This window comes from Conger conger, chromosome 14, assembly GCF_963514075.1.
Source record: "Conger conger chromosome 14, fConCon1.1, whole genome shotgun sequence".
Classification (NCBI taxonomy): domain Eukaryota; kingdom Metazoa; phylum Chordata; class Actinopteri; order Anguilliformes; family Congridae; genus Conger; species Conger conger.
Window position 1 is genome coordinate 31,949,803 of NC_083773.1, and position 19,412 is coordinate 31,969,214.

A 19,412-nucleotide genomic window follows, 5' to 3' on the forward strand; every position below is an offset into this window, starting at 1 on the left:
CAAGGAGGTCTTTTTGTACACACAAACATACTGTATCTATACAGATTTTTTTATGGGACACCCAAAACAAGAGTTCTCAGTTTCAATTTCAAATATAAAAGGGCATTAGGTGTATTATAACATTTACATTTATAGATAGAAAGAGTGAGAGATCAAAGCAGAGAGGCAGGATCTGTTGTTCTTCGCATAGTGTTCCAGAGGTGTGAACCTAGGGAAATAGGCTAGAGGTATGTTTGTTTTTTTGTGTGTGTGTGTGTGTCTATGTACTTGTGTCGAAATTCATGTCTACACCTGTGCGAGAAACGCATTTGTCTGTATGTCTGCTAGGAATATACCGTGTGTGTGTCTGCGTTCCAGTGCATTTATGGACACGGCACCCGTTAAGCCCCTCCCACTCATTCAACAAGGTTTCTAAGGCCATAAAGTGCACCATACAGATTAGGGCTGGGACAGCTTAAAGCAGAACTGAAGAGACTATTTTTATATTATATATATATGTACATATATAAATATATATTAATGTCTACTGTTATAAATGTCAAGCATTATAAAAGCCACAAAACATGACATTGGAGATGGTTTTAAGCCATTCATTTTCCTCCTATTCAAGGAAATCTATGTTATCTATATCATTTCCCTTATTCAGCCTGCAAATGGATGGTAGGCCTGTAAGAAGCCTCACTGAATGAGTGAAAGGATTTTAGTACACAAGGTTGTGAATTATTAACCGTTTACTGCGCAGAGACCAGCCTCTGGCCAACTGGCATTGTCCAGCATTTCAATGCAATCATTCCTATAAAAACCACCATAGCGATCATCCGGATTAACCAGTACGAATTGCTACCAAATACATTAGGATGTCTGAAATCGTGGTTAAAGAGGAGATGGAAAGTGTAATGTATATAGTGCACTGTAACAGAGGGACACTGTTAGTCACAGTGGCCAAATGGAGACTGAACTGCCAAAACAACATTTAAAGTTATTGTAAATAAATGCAAGGTACATACAGCTTCATCTTCTTACATGGCATGTAAACCTAGTAACATGGACAACCAATCAAAATGTGCCAATTAGACTAAAGTTCTGTTTGAACCAACAAGCTATTAAAATTGTTGCTTTGTTGGTTCATGATCAACTTGATTTGTTTAATGGCTTGGTTTGAAAGTATGATGCGGACTGTGCAAACTGCATTGGTTGTACTAAGCAAGGTGTTTTTAGTCCCATTGTTCATTTACAGTGATCGGCAGCCTGACAGTAGATGGGACTGGACAAAGGCAGGTAGACAGTCAGAAAGATACATGGAGACAAACCAAAGCCAACAAGTAAAACTGACAGGCAGGCGGAAACAGATCTGACACCTCACCGGTCTGTGGTTCTTACTTCTTGTTTTGGCCTGGATAAGTTTACTGCAGCATGACTCCTATCCTGTCTGTGATTGGCGAAGAGAAGCAACCCTACACTGATTCTAATGGGATGGGACAAAAGCAGACACAGTACGGTGGCAGTGAGGAAGTGAATTCAGATAACTGCATTTTCTGCAAAATGGCCATCGGTCAGCTGACCAACAGAAAAAGACCAGTACAGAGATTCTGCAAGGAACCGGTCCAAACTCGGGAGCTCAGGGCAGCCAGCTCAGCGCCACAAAAACAACGCAAAGAGTGAGGAGGAGGAAGAGGAGGAGGAAAGAAAGCAGGAGAGGTCATTTAATGGTTTGTAATACTTATGGTCAGAACTTGAACAGTAGCTGCCGGAAGCAACGCCTTTTTTGTCTAAACAGACTTAAAATCCTTTTTTGGCCAACATTTTCAGGCCTGAAAGTGCAGTGATAGTCTTTGGATGTCCCAAACGTCCCCCCATCAGGCCTACGGCAACGCCGGGGAAACCAAGAGGAAAATACTTTTTTAAAGTTTTTTTTTCTTCTTCTTTTCTTTTGTTAAAGTACAAATACAGTCTGGCACATTTTTGGACCCCGTACAAGGGGGGGGGGAAACAAAAAACAAAAAAAAAAACTAAACAAGAATACCAGACGCAAATGTGACAAGTTGTTTGGGCCGTAAAAGGGAAGAAGGAGAAGGGCTGGCCTTACAGGCTGAGCCTCCTGGGTAAGGTGGGGAGGAAGCGGGTAGGGGCAGGGCCGAGGAGCAGCGCACTCAGATGAGGGAGATGCGTATGGGTACGTTGGGGGAGTCCGTTCTCTGGGGCGAGTGGTGGCTCACCAGGTGCTCCACCACTGTATGTTTAGACATGTGCTTCATCAGGTACGTCTCCTGTAAGAGATTGACAGTCAACAGCACTGTATGATCACTGCAGTTCAGACTGACTATGACTGTGCCAATTTGAAGTCATTTAATGGTATGGTTTTAGGCCAAACATTTTCTTTATTCTGTGTTTTGTTTGCAAGCCTAATCATGGCCCATAGCATGGGTTCCAACATAGTTTACTTTATTATTCTAAATTCATGTTCAGTGTGCCAATATTCACATAGATTTGGCAGACACTCTCAACCACAGTGACATACAACTGCAATTTCAATAAGGTTAGGTGAACAGCACTATCGGTACAAACATCGACTGCGTCACATTTGAAAACAAAACATAGCGGTAAAAAAGCAGTAGTGCGCGTGAGCATATCGCCATGCCAAAGCAAAGCAGGAACATTAACGCAAGCACTACAAACGACTAATAAGAGTAGACGATGTGAGGTGTACTGGGCCCCTGGGCACGGCCCCGGGGGCGGCGCTGGAACTCACGGAGGTGTAGGCACGTCCACATATACTGCAGCAGTAGGCCTTGGCATTCTTCACGGCGTGTGCCGACAGGTGGATCTGCAGAGAGGCGGAGTCCGAGTAGGCGCGGTAGCAGTTGGGACACTTGTAAGGCTTGTCTTTGTTATGCTGCCTTTGGTGGGACTGAGGACACATGGGAGAAGATGGTGTTTATTTATGTACGTAGAGTACACGATAGCGGTTGCTGCCCTCTTCCTGCTTTCTGCTTCCTACATGAGGCAATCTAGAGTGACAGGAGTTTCAAGTGCGATATGTAAATTAAAAAAACACTAGCGTTTCGGCTCCAAGCTTTCATCACTTTGTTACTTATTGACTTAACACACCATTTGTTAGCGGTTAAGTACAATGGCAACTGTTTTTCTTTTAAGAATTGTTAGTCTTAATCCGGTTTTATACATAATCCCTAAACGTAATGTAACCACCAACCTAACCACCCTCCCTCCCTCCCTCCCTCCCTCTCACCTGCAAGTTGGAAAGCTGAGTAAATGCCTTTTCACACCCTGGAGCGATACACTTGTAGGGCCGATCACCTGTGTGAATTCTGTAAGACACACACGCACAAATACGCACATCATTTCACTTGGCCATGTCTAAAAGAGTGTAAAACTGCTTTCAAATGATCAGCGTCAAAATGCTCATTGAATTCCTTTGCCCGAATTGGCAGCAACAATAAGCCTGGCATAGCACACAGCAAAAAATAAAGCTCAATTGTTTGAACTTTGACCTTGATAGAAGCTTTATAGTGCATCAAATCACAACATCTTTTTATGAAGCCAGCTATTCGGCATTACGTTTACAAGCAGCATAAAGCCCATGGCCATTTCAGACACGTGCATACGTAACTGAGTTAGCCCAATTCGTTTATTGACATTTTGGGATGAACCCAGTTTCACAAAACGAGCTATACAACTGCAGACAACCTACTTCTATCACCTATTGTTACAGCTGTTTACGGTTTACTGAACGGAAGACTTCCTGGATAGATGACTTCAAGTTTCAACACTGTTGGCACTCTTCTCTTCCCCAGGTGTGGTCATCGCCTTCCTTGGCGCTGAATGCAGTGTTTGATTCTGGTCATGTGGAGGCAGCGTAAGAAAGAAACGAAGCGGAGGTGAGGGTCACCTGGTGTGCTGCTGCAGGTGAGAGAGCTGGCGGAAGGACTTCTCGCAGTAGGAGCAGTGGTAGGGCTTGACGCCCAGGTGAATGCGCAGGTGCTGGGCCAGATAGGAGGCATTTGCAAAGGACTTTGAGCAGTGGGGACATTTGTGTGGCTTGGCCTCTGTGTGGGACTTGGAATGGATTTGCATGTCCGACTTGGAGAAGAAGGTCAGCGGGCAGACTTTACACCTGTGTGAAAAACACACACACCCTTTTACACTTCCATCATAAAAACACATAAACCTTCCAGTTTATACAACAGATAGACTTTACACCTGTGTGAAAAACACACACACCCTTTACACTTCCATCAAAAAAACACATAAACCTTCCAGTTTATGCTTAACATCCAAGTGATTAATAAATACCGCTGCACAACAGATAGACTTTACACCTGCATCCCAAACACACACAAAGATATGTATTGTCATTCTAAGTGATTACTGCAGGAAACATAGTCTCCCAAATCTTAATTAATCACAAACAAATGTTCTAAGTAAAATGTTTGCATTTTCTGAAAGCCTCAAAAGACAGGAAATTAAATTGGTCAGCCCTAACGCCAACATCAGCCTGCTCTCCATCAAAGTATCAGCACAGATCTCTGACAACATGCAACAGCCACATACAATGTACGTCAAACAACAAAAAAAAAAAGTCTTAATGTTTTATACACATTTTTTAAGGATATCCATAACACAGAAATGCCGTAACGTAGCAATATCAGTAGTTGGCGAGCCCGTTGCCATTTTAATAGGCCTGCAAACGGGTGAGATAATGAGGTTCAAAATTCGCTATTTTGGATGGAAGTGCCAACCATGTACATGTTATGACAATTACAAGATTGGACCAACTTCAACTGAGATTCACTATCTGAAGCAAACATCTTTGAGCACAACCACAATGCTTCAGACAAACATAGAAATTGAAGACACAACCATGATAGGAAATATGTGGCCTGGCTGTAACGCATTATACTACCTCAGGATCACTTGTACAAAATTGGAGAACACCAGTGTCATCTCAGAAATATAAACATATGTATGCGCATAAGGCAAATTTATGGTCAATTAGGGTAAAGTTAGCCAAAACAAAAATCAACAATATGTAAGGAAAAGCAAACGCCACTATATAGCTACCTTGCCCAGTATTAGGCCGACATGAGACTGAAAAAGGGAAAGAGGATCAGTAGAAGAGAAGGGCGGGGGCGAGGCTCCCACAGGTTGCAGAAGCAGAGGTCTACCTGGTGTGAAGGAAACAGCTCTGCTACCATTTAAGTAAACATGCAAATCCTTCAAACTTCACCTGAACAAACCTTTCATATCAACCGGAAAAAGGTGGGTAGAAAATTTGCTAAACAAATTTACCCATGGGTACTAACAAAGAAAGCTTGAACCTTGATACTGATTCTAAAGAACTTGACTCCAAAGAATAGCCACATGGGGAAAATATGTCTGCACTTCACAAAATTGACTTCAGTTTAGTTTTAGTTTTCTACTCGGTTTTACAGTAATTTTCTTTACTCTTAGTCTTCATACAGAAAACAGTAGTGACCTGTGTATGGTAAATCATATGCACTGCCAGCAGTGACCTGTGTATGGTAAATCATATGCACTACCAGCAGTGACCTGTGTATGGTAAATCATATGCACTACCAGCAGTGACCTGTGTATGGTAAATCATATGCACTGCCAGCAGTGACCTGTGTATGGTAAATCATATGCAATGCCATGGATGTACCAACCTGTAAGTTTTCCCCTCTTTAACAGGAATTCCGATGCAGGACTGGTCGTTCCCCGAGGCCAGAATCGGGTAGGGTACCACCAGCAGGGGTCCGGACGGGTTCTCAGCTTTAATCTTCTTACGGCCACGTTCCATTTTTGGAGGAGGACCAAGCAGCCCTGCTAGACCGCCGCTCTTGATTGGCTCCATTCCCGGGCCGCTGGCCAATCCCGAGATGACGTTTGGGGAATGAGCTCCGCCCAGCCTGCTTTGGCTGCTGGAGGTGGGCGTGGTTGGGGTGATGGCCTCGGAGGCGTTGTGGCTGCCGGTTCGAGAGGCCAGTGCCAGGCCTGCAGCACAAAGACAATCTCATCCACAGAAACTTACATAACAGGAGTAACATAAGGTCATCTGATTCATACGAGCAGTAGTGCCAGACCTGGCTAACAATATTACCAGACCAGCAAGAAAAGATGCACCATCATTAAAGCACTACTGCAGGTTAAAAAGGTTAACCAAGAACAAAAGCATTCAAAATCCATACAGACTTCATCCATAACGATCTTTAAGAGAAACATAAAAATGTATTGTAAGACCAGGTACTAGGTAAGAATCCAGGTACAGGTGGCGCTTGGTGTCATATGGTGACTTATGAATGGATGATAATGGATATTTTATGCCGGGATGGGGGTTGGCATTTTTAAAATAATTGAATATGTTGTGCTGGTAAAGCTTCGAGTCCTTGTAAACCAAGAGCTTGTTGAATAAACAGCCTACAACTGTAGCCCTGGAAGAAAAACGTATGAGACAAATGCAATGTTGTGGGAATGTGCCAATGTTTACCCAACTCAACAGGAAATGCAGCAATTAATTAAGGAGGAGATAAATGTAATCCATCAATCAATCAATCAAAATAAATATTTAAAAAAAAACACATTCACAATCAAATGCATTAATAAATTAAAGATAGAAATACAAATCAATGCATCTATTTTGGTGAAAAAATATTGTGGACCATCCCAAACCACACATGAAGACCAACTGTGTACCAGGTCAGCACAAATAGATCCACACGCACAAGCAAAAATAAACTAAAACCTCCAATGCTTTCATCACGCCCAGGCTGTTATGGAGATCAGAGAAGAACATCGCCGTCCCTAATCCGCAAATCTCATGACTATTCGGTGACAACCACGCCTAGCACAAGCTTAGGCAGGTAACAGAACACCTTTTTGTCATATTCATCCGTTAAAAAAATCCATGAGCTGCAGTCCCCTCCAAAATTATTGGAACAGCAAGGCCAATTCCTTTGTTTTTGCAATAAACTGAATACATTTTGGGCTGAGATAAAAAGATGAACACCAGAGGGATACACCACCTACACCCCATCCCTCGGCAGCCTGGATGGATCTGCCTTCTCCAGCCAATTATGCCGCTCCATGTGAGCCAGCCAAACTCAGCTTTGGCAGGACCAGGGATCAAACCCCTTGGTGCACAACTGCAACACACTGATGCCTCAATCACGGTCCGTTCCTTTAGCCGTGCGCCCCAGTGGCCGATCAAATGACTGCCACTTTCATTGCAGTTCATTTCTCCCGTTCACCCAATCCATCTTCATAAGTAGATGGTGAGCAAACAGTGGAAGATAAGTTACTTCATTACTAACCTAAGCCTATCCCCCAAACAAAGGAAACCTCTACACATGTGAAGTTTTTCAGATGCTATACAGATGAAAAACCATGTAAGTTTGTCATCTGTATAGCATATTATTCTGTGTAAGGGTGCATTTTATAAAAAGTGCTATATGGTAAAATGTCCCTTTAATAAAAGAGAATCTGCACTTTCACTACACGTGACACGTTTGATTACAAATCTAAAAACTTGTGGAGAGCTGAGACAAATCAAGAAAACAATGTATTTTTTTCCCCCAATATGCCAAACGGGGCACTGTGTACCTGTTCTCATAAGCTTTACATCAAATGATTTCTCAATTTCCTCATGCTCAGCAAAACCGACCTCACAAAACCGCAGTACAATTCCCTTCAAGCAATTCACCATTATCTCGTTCACAACGCAATCTCTGCAGTGAACAATGGAGAGCCTAAGGCAGCACGGGAGTGGCTGCAGTGTTTACCTTACGGACAACAGACTTTATAGACTTAAATTACAATGCAAACATGAGTAGAAATATCCGTGATCAAAGTGCAGTAGCTCCCAGGAGGGCAAAAGCATGGTCCCAAGAGGGACAGCAAGAGCACAAGTTTGATAGTGTTCCTGCCCACTGAAAAAACATTACTGGAACCAAGAAGTGGTTTGAGGAAAAACGTTTCGTTTTTATCACATTTACAAAGGGGGAAGTTGTGATGTAATGGAGCTCTCGCTAGCCAGCAACAGATAATGCTGTGGAGAACCAGATTTACATGTAATGTGAACAAAGACTTCTTTGTTGTATAGTTTTTTTTTTGTATAGTGTAAATATGTGGATAACATTTGAAAAAATATTTTTTGACTTGTACAAGTAGGAACCCATAATGGAAAGTGGGCCTAGCAAAAGTTTTTGCATTTTGAAATCAGCCTAGTGTTTTCTTTTTCCTTTTCCTGCTCCAATATCTTTTTCAGAAAATGTGTGATTGTAGTATGCAACAGCATAAATCGGCAATCTACAAATTGCTTGGTGGTCATAACAGGTCCATTCTGCTCTTCAATTCCCATAGTCCCCGCCGACATACAGCCTTCTCTCACATTTTCCTTCTTCTGATTGTTGAGGTGAGGTTTCCTTTCTTTAGTACTGCTACTTTCCACTTTACTGCTTGTACTTTCATCCTTTGTTGTAAAGTTACTGCAAACAAAGACAATTGTGCTCAAACTCCTCCTCCTCTTGGGTTTGTGTCGCTCAAACTCTCCTGTGTTACTACCGGAAGTTTCTGCCACTCAAACTATAAGCACCTCTGCACTCATAAGTCACAGCACTCATTTTTTCCACAGGCGTCCGTGGTTTACATACAGGACAGGAAGTGGAGGGCCCGCCACAAACTTAAAAACTTTCACATAAATATATTCGATTAAACAACACAAATAGTCTCAATTGTCTTTTGCTAAAGGAATATCAAGCAGTGGGAATATCTCAAATATGCCATTTGTTCATATGAAAAAAAAGTTTAATAATCATAGATTGCCACATTAAAAAGCTTCACCAAAAAAATAATAATAATAAAAATAAAAACCTACCGCACTTGTAGGGCAAAATGTAGACCAATTTATTTCCATAAAAAGTTTGCATTAGATACGTGCGTAAATGGGTGCGGTCTGGGCGCACTGCCCGCGAGGTCAGGGCACAGCCGCAGCTGGGAGGGTACCTGACACTGTGCTGGAGGCCGGCCGGGCGTGCAGGGCGATGTCAGGCTGGGACGGGCTGTGGGATTGGTGCCCCTGCACCTGCTGCAGTTTGGGACTGAGCATGCCGTGCTGGCCCACCTCTGAGGGGGACACCAGCAAGGGCTGTTGGGAAGGGAGGGAGGGGGGCTGCAGGTGTGGGGGCCGAATCTTCTCGGCCATCAGCTGCTCCTTAATCTTGTTGATCAGGACCAAGTTGTCAAGCTGCAGAAGTGGACAGGGCAGACAAGCTGGGTGTAACAATAGCTACGGCACAGAAAAGCACGACAAACTCTGCAGATAGCACAGAGACTCACAGCGGAAATGGAGGACACAGCCCTGAGAAATACAGCTCAAACCATGCACATGGCACATAGAAACACAAGTGAAAATATTATTAAAACTGATTTGCCCACTGATTGGCAAAACTGTAAAACTGATTTACTATTATTTCTGCTGATTTCAGTTCTTCCACCTAATAAATATGAGTCCGTTTGGAGAGGTCACACCAAAAATGTAATGTATTGTTAAAATTTGTGAAAATCTTTGTAACTGATGGATTGAAGGACCATTTCACAATTTTCCAATGGAGAAACAACTGTGACCAGGAACAGCCACACTGATTAAATCTTTCTCAATATGCAAGCAGTTGCCTCCCTCTGGTGGAAGTATAGGAGAATGACACTGTAATTTCAGTGAACTGCAATTTTTAGTACATTGTAAGGTGACCTATACATTCTCAAAAGGGTAAAAAGCCTACTAGCACCAGTAAACATGTGCAATTAAGAGTCAGATCAAAAAAAAAAAAAAAATGCAGATTACCTAAAAAAAAAACAAGAAAAAGCCATCAATGGCCATAGCAAATAAATTTGTTCCAAAGATTTAAAACCCCTCTAATCCCCTAGTATGGACAAAACCTCTCTGGCACCAGAGGTCGCTGTATGGGTGCTGTACCTCTTCCGCCCAGCAGAGGGCAACCCATTTCTAACAGAGGAAGAAATCACTTCCCTGAAAACAGGAAGTGCTTTGACAGCCTTTAGTGTTCTGTAAATTCCATGACAAAATTAAATGCATCATCTCTTTCACCACTATTGCTGTAAAAAAACCCCTCTTTTAAAGCAGGATGAATTTTTCAGGAGTTGACAAGGGCAAGAGGAATTCTTACCTGGCCAGGCATAGCCGGAGGTGGGGGCCAGAAATAAGGGTTATTAAATCGAGGCTCAGCCATTCTAAAATGGGGAAAAAAAACAGTTTTAGCTCAGACAACTTTTAACAGAACTAATAACAAAGTAACACTCAATACATACAAAATAATCTACAAGTGTCAAATAGTCAAAAAGTCAAATATTTCACAAATTACATCTTTCAGACAGAACTTGGCCAATGTTCCATCCTCTCAGTGTCCAGAATATTATGTAGGCCTAATCCGTAAAACTCAAATCTAATCAATGCACCACTCCTTATTACTGGCAAAACATGCAAGGTTGTCTTTTCATGAAGCCCAGAGAGGAACAGAGGCAGTGATAATAATAATAATTACAAGATAATAATTTCTATAATATTTTAAAAATAGTAGCTGCAATTAACAGGCTCAAGTACTTAAAAAAAAAAACATACATCTGCCTGCATACATTTCTTAAAATAAAACGAAATGACTAATAATGTTATTATAGAAATGAAATAAAGATAAATAAAGATAATAAAAGTCTAATTTCCGGATAAGTATCCAAGTAGGCTGTAAAAATCAGCTCTCTCCTTCCTGAAGTCTACTAGTCATAAACGCTCTTGTGTAGTAAAGGATGTTTCTTCTTTCATTCAACCTTCTCTTCCTCACCTCTGTCTCTGCAGTTTTACTAAGGCCAAGCAGAGCATCAGCAAGCTTGTCACCCAGAGATGACTGGCAGTGATCTAAACAGCCATGTACACATTATAGACAGGCTACAGGGGCCAGAAGACGTGTACTTAGTACAGAAGCTAATTCAAAAGAAACAACCGTGTTGAGGGGTAGTGAACTGTCCCCAGCCCCGCACCACTGCCCCCAGATCCTCTCTGTGTGCCTCTGCACTGCCTGCTGAACTATCCTGATGGGAAGCCTCATCAGACACAGCTCTGAGACCGCTGAATAACGAGCTTCACCACAGTTTCACACTTTGCCATTTATTTTTCTTTTTTAAAATCTTCCAACATAAAAGCAACTCGACTGCCATTTCCTCCAGGCCTGAAACGGAGAAAGCTAGAGTGATAAAAAGAAGATGAAAGAGGGCGAAGACAGAGACAGAGAGAGAAGAAAGAGACAGAGACAGAAAGAGAGGAATAGAGAGAGAGAGAGTCATATCCAGACTCGTTCCCCTAGCCTGTGTGTCTCTAAGGCCTGTTTCACACAAGCAGTAAGCCCTCAGATGGAGGGGGGGGGGGTGGCTCTTAAGTTCCTGTGGGCTCTCCATTCAGTCACACATTTCAAAAGAACAGCCTTTGAGTCCAAGTGTCTCGACAGAGATGGAGACGCCCACGCGGCACGCTCCATTTCCCCTCTCCGTGAGGCAGACGGCGCTGCGCCGAATCTTTCACAAAACACAGACGTCCTCAGACAGGAGCCACGGCTCCTCATCAGCGGCTTGGACGTCTTTTGCAAATGCACTGCGTTTTTTTTCCCACCCAGGACTACATTCCAGAAACACATCATATCCGGCACCGGAGTGCAAGGCTTCAACTCCACACAGTGCCGGCCACCGAGAGTGATGCCCTCTACGGGGACGCACTTTAGGGGCGAGGATCCAAAATCACATTCTTGAACTTTTTTACCCCTTGTTTATTTAATTGCCAAAATCTTTCTGTGAACATTTTAGTCCCATTTCTTGATGAGCGCACAAAGGCAGCGGGACTGTTCTTGCATCACTGTACGGTGTCTTATGGTGGTATAATCTACAAGAGAACCAGCATGGCACACAGTTCAGTGTGCAGTTAATTAGCCAATAGAGCCAGTGTAATCGGTGGAAAATGGAAACCTACATACAGAAGACAACGCCCCAAAAGGGGGGGGGCCAAGGCACACGTTAAAACTCATGGAGCACGATCCCCCTCTTTTCACTGCTGTGTTACCCTCAGCTCTTCTTATTCATTGCCTCCCTCCAGGCAACCCTAAATCTCGTCATCACAACTGTCAAACCACGCCTTACTGTCCCCTCAAGCTTTTCAACAATGCCAGAATCCCCCAGGGTCAGAAAGTAAAAGTGCTGACGCATTGTGTCACCAACCACTCATGTTTTCACCCACTTAGATTTGAATAAATCTCTGTATAACATTTTAAACGATACGAGAGTGCTAGAAGGTGGTTCGATTAACTGGAATGACCAACCATTCAGAAGACAGGGGCCCTCAAAGTTGACCCATACTGCACCCCCACCCTGCCCTAAAACACAGACATCTTCTTCAAAAATAAACAGCAGGGCAAATCCATCAAAAGGTGCACATGGACCAAAAACAAATTATTACTGTACTGGGGTACTAATAAGACCTAAAATTACTGGAAATGACCAAGAGGCCTCTCATATTTGTCATGTGGCTCCCACAAATAAGTGCCATTTTCTGTAACATCAGTCACGCGACAAACTTCCACCACAGCACAAAGAAGCACATAGCTAAAGATGAATTGACAATATTTACATGTCAAACAAGGACCTAGTACAGTAAAACTTTGAAACCTAATAATAAATACAATGGCAACAGTACAATAATACAAAACTCTCTCATTTCTAACGTCAGTCACGATGGATTCACCCAGTATGATTATCTTATTATCAGAACGCTGACAAGCACAGTTATCCACAATGTCAACATCTTTGGTCCAAAATGAATAAATATGCAAACAAGGTTTTTGTCCGGAAAACGTGCAAATTTTTTAATATCCAAGTATCAAGTTTAAAACTGTTTAAAAGTCTGACTGTTTCAGAGTGTCATAGAATGGTTTAAAACAAAATACCTAAAGTTAATGGTAAAAAAAACCCCCAAAAAAACACCATCAACCAAGGTGCAGACCAATAGTTTTCCTAAAGAAAAACTAAACCAAAAATAAATAAATAAGTGAATAAATAAAACAAGCACACAGTTCCTCCAAGAAATGGAACCGATTCTCCCAAGCACCACTGAGGAAACATTTTGTGGTGTTTGGGTTCAGATGCCTGAATGTATTAGATTTGTTTTCTTTGGCACGTTCAGACAGACTGCGCTGCACACCCGCTTACTCAAACAAGACTGCAGGACGGCCAGCTGGACCACAATGTGCAATGCACCATGTCATATTAAGAAATTCATAATGAGAGAAACTGATATCTTTAAACAACCAAGAAGTGGAAAATAAATGCAGACTGAGGCCAAAGATAACTGACATAAGCTTTCTGGGAGAGAGCCTCACTCATAAATAGTGTACATAACACAGAACATCCATAGCATGTTGATACAGTGAGCTCCATATGTCTTAGGACGAATACATTTTTTCTTGATCTGCGTTTGTGTTTCAAGATTTTAGATTCGCAATCAACCGATTCACATGTGGTTACAGTACAGATCTTCAGTTTTTAGGAAGTACATTTATACATTTTTGTTTGACCATGTAGAAATTACAACGCTTTTTATATAGTTCACCCATTTCAGGGCGCTGTAATATTTGGGACAAACACAGTTCAACCGCTTCCTCAGTGCAGATATTAGAGAGCTTCCATTACCAATCTTGATTCTAGGCTTTTAATTGACTTTGGAGTTATTGGTGTTTGTCAAACATGAACAGGAACATTATTAAGAAGAAAGAGAGCACTGATGTATGTTTGGAATGATTGGGCCTCAAGCAAGAGCATTTGCATATCTGTTCTCTTAATTTCTTTTGAATGAAGCGCTCATACGAGTGTGCCACGTCAGGTTAAACAAACACACCAACTTTAGACCAACTGTCCTAAATGAAGATGTCTGTTATGATATGAATATGTACTCCACTGTACGTGGGTTCCGTCAGATAGATGGCCAACGGGATTAACAAGAACAAGGAATGACTGATACCTAATTGTGGTTCCTTAGTTTTTGACAAAACATAATAATATGGCAATCTTTTTTCTCCCGAACAATCTACTGAAATACATTTCTGAAAACATCTGAGGCGAGAACTAAGCAATGCATTCAGTGTGTTCAGTGTGCCAGGCGAGCTGCACCTAAATGCTTCACATGACTTGCATGGTCAGAGCCACTTGTGAATGTCGTGCCTTTGTAAGAAAACTCTAAATAAGAGAAAATTGGTGGATGCGCCAAGTTCTCTTAAATTAAGCGAGTTAAGAAGTTCTTGCATGAAGCCAAATGGCATGCTGTGGGATGAGGCACCGTCCACTGAATTTGGAAGCATTTGGTTGAACTTCAGCAGATGCTTCTGTACACTTTAGGTATTCATTCTGCTGCTGCTATCAGCAGTTACATTATCAAAAAGGACAAAGATATAGATTCTAACTATAACACCCTGACCGCCATGTTCCACAGGTGATGGGGGGTGCTTTGGACCTTGGGCAGTTCCTTTTGAATGTCACACTCATCTCTTGTCATCACTCTGATAGTGAATCTTGGACTGGCCTGTCCACAAGACCTTTTTTCCAGGACTCTGCTGGCCCCTTTTGATACAAAGCAAAAGGTGACCTGGCCATCCTGTTTCTGTGGCTAACTAGTTCTGTGCATGTTGCAGTGTAGACTGTTTCTTCTTATTTCTCAGCTTCATAATGGCTTCCTTGACTTTCACTAGTCCTTGTGTAATTTCTACATGGCGAAACCAAAATATACAAAAATACTTGGACCTGTAGTCGACACATCCTGTAGTATACTTGGACCTGTAGTAGACACATCCTTCCACTTTGGACAATTGACTGTCCAGCTGTTTCTTGGCCAGTTGTGTGTTGCATCAACAGTTCATACACAAGAAAACAAAGAATAATTGAGATTTTAGGTGTGGAATTTGCATCTATAATCAGTTGCTGTCTCTCAACAAAAGCCCAAAGGAAGTGTTAATGCCAGTAAAGCAGGTGGCCATCACAGGGTGGAAATAAAAACTGAATAATTTGATCAGACATAGCAAATGGTGTGTGTCAAAACGGTTAAGAAGCACATTGTTAAGAAGTAAGAATGCACTGGTGAGCTCAGCAATAGCAAACAGCCTGGGCGACCGCAGAAGACCACTGTTTTGAATGACCGATGAATACTTTCAACTGTAAAGACAACCTTTTTCAACTTTCGAAAAGGGTCAAGAACACTCTCTAGGATGTAGGCATAAATGTGTTAAAGACTAACGTAAAGAGGAGACTGCACCAGCTTAACATTAGAGGGGTCACTGCAAGATGCAATTCACAATTCACTGGTAAGCCTCAAGAACAGAATGGCCAGGTTAGTTGGTTCAAGTCTTATGGACAGATGAGAATCATGAGATATTAACCTGTTCAAAAGCAATGAATGGGAAACGTTTATGATTATTTTAAGACAAAGAGCGCCCCCAAGAGGTCAAGATTTCAATGCACCCTATCTCAGGAACCACTGGTCCAAATGGAAAATGTACAATATATTTTTTCTGAATGACTTGAGTCAGTGACAACAGCAAAATCCCTGACGTCGAGTCACAACATCCAGATTTTCACTTGTAATAGAATGGAAAAAGAGAAAGACAGAACTGCTCATGATCCAAAGCATCCCCCCCCCATCTTTGAAACATGGTGGAGGTAGTGTCACAGTTCGGCTTGGGCATGTATGGCTGCCGCTGGCACCGACTGTGTTGCCTTTATTAACAATGTGACTGCTGACAGCAGCAGGATGACTTGTGTACGGAAACATCTTATCTGCTCAGATCCAACCAAATGCCTCAAAACCGACTGGATGCCGCTTCACTTTGCAGCAAGACAATGACTCCAAAAACACTTAAAGCAAGCAATTATTTTTTTCAGGGGCAAAAAGTGGAATGTCCTTCACTGGCAAAGTCAATCAACTGAAAACAGGTGAGGGGAGTGTGTATAGAAGGGCTGTAATTCCTTCATGGATAACTGGATATTATAATGTAAATACCAGTTTGCACTTGAACATCATATTCATATTCACATATTCAAATACAATGCGCTGGAGTACAAAACAACAAAATTGTGCCACTCACTGACTGTGCTTTATGTGTGTATACACGTACACACACACACACACACACACAGTTGTATGCTGCCACAGGTCAGAGCGACTTGCTGGGGGCAAGTGATATTATTTACAGAAATACATTTCAAGCACTATTAGTTTTATAGACAACAACAGATGGCTTTATATTTTGTGGATTTTGATATAATAATAATTTGAATAAGGTCAGGGTCGAAACAAGTGTCAAATCAATGACCACAGAATTAAAGCTATTTGAGAGCAAATGTCTTTCTGTTCCAAATTGAATCCACACAAAATCCATAACATGCATTCATATGGAACACACAGCCACAACATATGGAATAGGCCTAATTATAGTAAACTGACGAAATCAAGATCAAACCGTAGAATTAGGTGACTGCAATATCGGCTTACTGTACATTTGTATACATAAATATATGAAATAGGCTACATTGCATTAACAACGGAATTTACCACACGATACCAAAACATATATAAAAAAAACATATAAAAAAAAAAAACAATGATGGACAGGCTTCAGCAAAGCAAAAGCATTAAAGGTGCTGTAGAACTTTTGGATACTTAATTTGTAGCGTCATGTCTTCGGTCTCACGCCCCCATGACCCAGAGGAACTGCGACACTGTCATCACGCAGGAGAACACGGCCAAATACGTGGACACCACTCTAGTAGTGGTAGCAGTCGTTCAACCGCTCCTGACAACGCTGAAAACACACATATCTGTGTTCTGATACGGCTATGTATTAGCACTGGCATGTTTGTAGGCTACCATTTCGCGTAAAAATGTCTGTCAGAGTAATCTATCGTTTTGTCGAATTGCAGTAGGGTTCGATAAGCAGCAGGGCACTCGTGTTTATATATTCATCATAGACAATACACATGCTTTGATCCTGTTCTGAAACAGCTTTCGAACACCAGGTGACATTCTACGTGTAGCTATAGGCTACACACCAGATCAGATCAACCTGTGCCGACATCTCTGCACAAAATGCTATTGTTACATTCAATACATGTTAATTACAACATTCAGCATAGCTACTTCAATCCTCCGTCGCAAAATAATTTTATATCCGAAATTGGAAACATTCTCGACCCCTTCATGCATAAATATGAAGTAGCCTATAAAACGCGAACAAATCGCCAAATAAAAGTTTAAATGTTGAACGCTTTATTGGAAACTAGTGCAAGGCAACATAATTGTCCAGGTAGAGGAAGTAATCTATACACTGTCGGAGAATTTGTTCGCCACATCTGTCAAGTTGCACTTCTTTAACTAGAGCTAAGCAGAACGTTTTAGTTGAAGGTTACATACAAATCTAATTTGCAAAGGTACATTTAAGAAAACACTGCGACACAGTGCTTATTTACATGGCAAACTATACCAAAAGTTGCACACTTCACAACTAAAAGAAAAGTTACCTAACTTTTCCCTTTTTTCTACGAGGTTCCCTGTGATTGTCTCCAATTAAAACGCTATTTTTTTTAAATGTGCGCGATTAAAAATGTCAAAATACAAGCACTTTGAAGAAAAAGAACGTTGGATCCCTCCGGTACCCCTCTCTCGTGCCTCTCCCACATTCTCAGACAGTTTTATTAAAATTTTCAGACAAAAGGAAAACAAAAATGGCAGCCTGTCTTATTTTTATAAGGACAGGACGCCATATTCTGCAGATCCCAAATTTACAGGCAAAATTCGGCTTTGAAAATGAGATAAATCGGGCTACATGCAATTTTGTCTCTAGTTTATTTGCATTAAGTGCATGAATGATTGTTTACTAAGAATAGCAGGTTTGAATAGCCCGGCTCAAAAAAAAAAAAAAAAAAAAAAAAAAAAAAAAAAAAACTAGACACTTCCCACAACAATCATGCCTTGCAAAATTGCATTGCATTTGGAAAGGCGCTGGATTTTTTTTGCAATTCAAATACACCATCAAATAGGCCGTGCGCTATTTTTTGTGGGGAAAAAGCATGCATTATGTCGGCAGCATTTTTCATCTTTACATATGCACTCGGAACACTGTCTTCCAAACATGCGGTTGCCTTAGTATTCTTTTTTTTTTTTTTTTGTAATTTGCAACTTTTTGGCGAGTCAAATGCCCGAAATAAATCCGTTTAAAATGATACAAACTATTATCAACGCTTTAATTTTGCCATACAGAAAGGAAATTAAGAAGTGAATACAGACCTTCTACCTCGGTAGCAGAATTGTAATATATATTATAAAAGGTTAAGATGCTCTTTATGCCTGCCTTCAGTCGGAGTTCAGACCTTCCGGGTCGCCTACCGTTCACTTCTGGGTGCTGCAGGCTGGGTAGCGTTCATTACCGTGTGGTGTCTAGATCCGCTGAAAAATGTGAAGGTCCAAGAACAGCGAAAAGATAAACAATAATTTTCTTTTTCAATTAAAACGTGCCATCTTCTGCTAAGAACAACTCCATTGTTATCACGACAGTCCTACTGTAGCGTGCACACATCCCGACCGAAAATTGAGCAGCTATCCGATATGACACGTGCTGTTACTGTGCGATGACGAGAAACAAAAGGGTATTTTTTGCATTTATGCATTTTATTTCAGGCTAGTAGCGCCATATAGTGAAGCCATTGTAGATGTTTGTTATCTTGTTTTGTTTTCTTGCGAAATGCCAAATAGCAAGACACCTATTTTGTCCTTAAATTTAGGACTAGGCGACCTGTCTTTTTCAGTGTCTCCTGGACGATTTGTTGTGTTTATCTGGCAGAGGTTTTTTTTCTGGTGTTTTGGTCATTATCCACAGAAAGGGTAGGCGACTGTTCAGATGTCTATGGCTGGAACAGCAATGTAATATCACGCAAGTGTCTCTCTTTCTTCTTCTAGCCTACTGTTCAGGGAGTCGCTAAACATTCATATTCTTCAGGTCCCCCCTTATTTAAAAATAATAAGTTAATCTTGACATAGTCTAAATTGAGGGTGTTGGTAAATGGACTGTATTTAAATGAGAGACTTTTTGAAACGTTCTCAGTGTGACCTGCGGGTCTCCAGGTTTGGGTGATATCTTTGCAGAGGGGGTGCAGGACATGTGGATGTCGATAGTACCGGGGATACTTCTGGTCTCGCTTCTATAACCTAATTAATTTTGAACACGCTTAAATGAGTTAATCGTCCCGAACGCTGTCTCCAGTCGCCAGCCTCAAGCCAGGAGAGTTGCAAAATGCTGTAATACGCA

The 19,412-nt window shown here is 41.5% G+C and overlaps 1 protein-coding gene across 2 annotated transcripts; it reads right to left on the reverse strand.

Annotated features, from left to right (window-relative positions):
• Window positions 1-234: 234 nt before the first annotated feature.
• On the reverse strand, window positions 235-18,599 carry znf362a (zinc finger protein 362a). Of its 2 annotated transcripts, none has more exons than XM_061219945.1 (8): window positions 18,494-18,599; window positions 10,200-10,263; window positions 9,019-9,259; window positions 5,685-6,012; window positions 3,908-4,132; window positions 3,248-3,326; window positions 2,750-2,908; window positions 235-2,267 (listed from the first exon to the last, which is right to left on the reverse strand). In XM_061219945.1, exons 1-8 carry the CDS (start codon window positions 18,529-18,531, stop codon window positions 2,151-2,153), a joined length of 1,251 nt encoding a protein of 416 aa, XP_061075929.1. In that variant the 5' UTR covers window positions 18,532-18,599; the 3' UTR covers window positions 235-2,150. The 2 variants fall into 2 exon arrangements, with proteins under 2 accessions (XP_061075929.1, XP_061075930.1); XM_061219946.1 differs by lacking the exon at window positions 18,494-18,599 and adding an exon at window positions 18,395-18,490.
• Window positions 18,600-19,412: the final 813 nt, after the last annotated feature.

Excerpts from the sequence above, each read along its gene's own strand:
- znf362a (XM_061219945.1), bottom strand. The coding sequence starts at position 18,531 with ATGAACGCTACCCAGCCTGCAGCACCCAGAAGTGAACG. Across the intron at positions 4,133-5,684 it reads AAAGAGGGGAAAACTTACAG|GTGTAAAGTCTGCCCGCTGA; the intron begins GTTGGTACATCC and ends TTTTTCACACAG. Across the intron at positions 2,909-3,247 it reads CTCAGCTTTCCAACTTGCAG|TCCCACCAAAGGCAGCATAA; the intron begins GTGAGAGGGAGG and ends ATGTGTCCTCAG.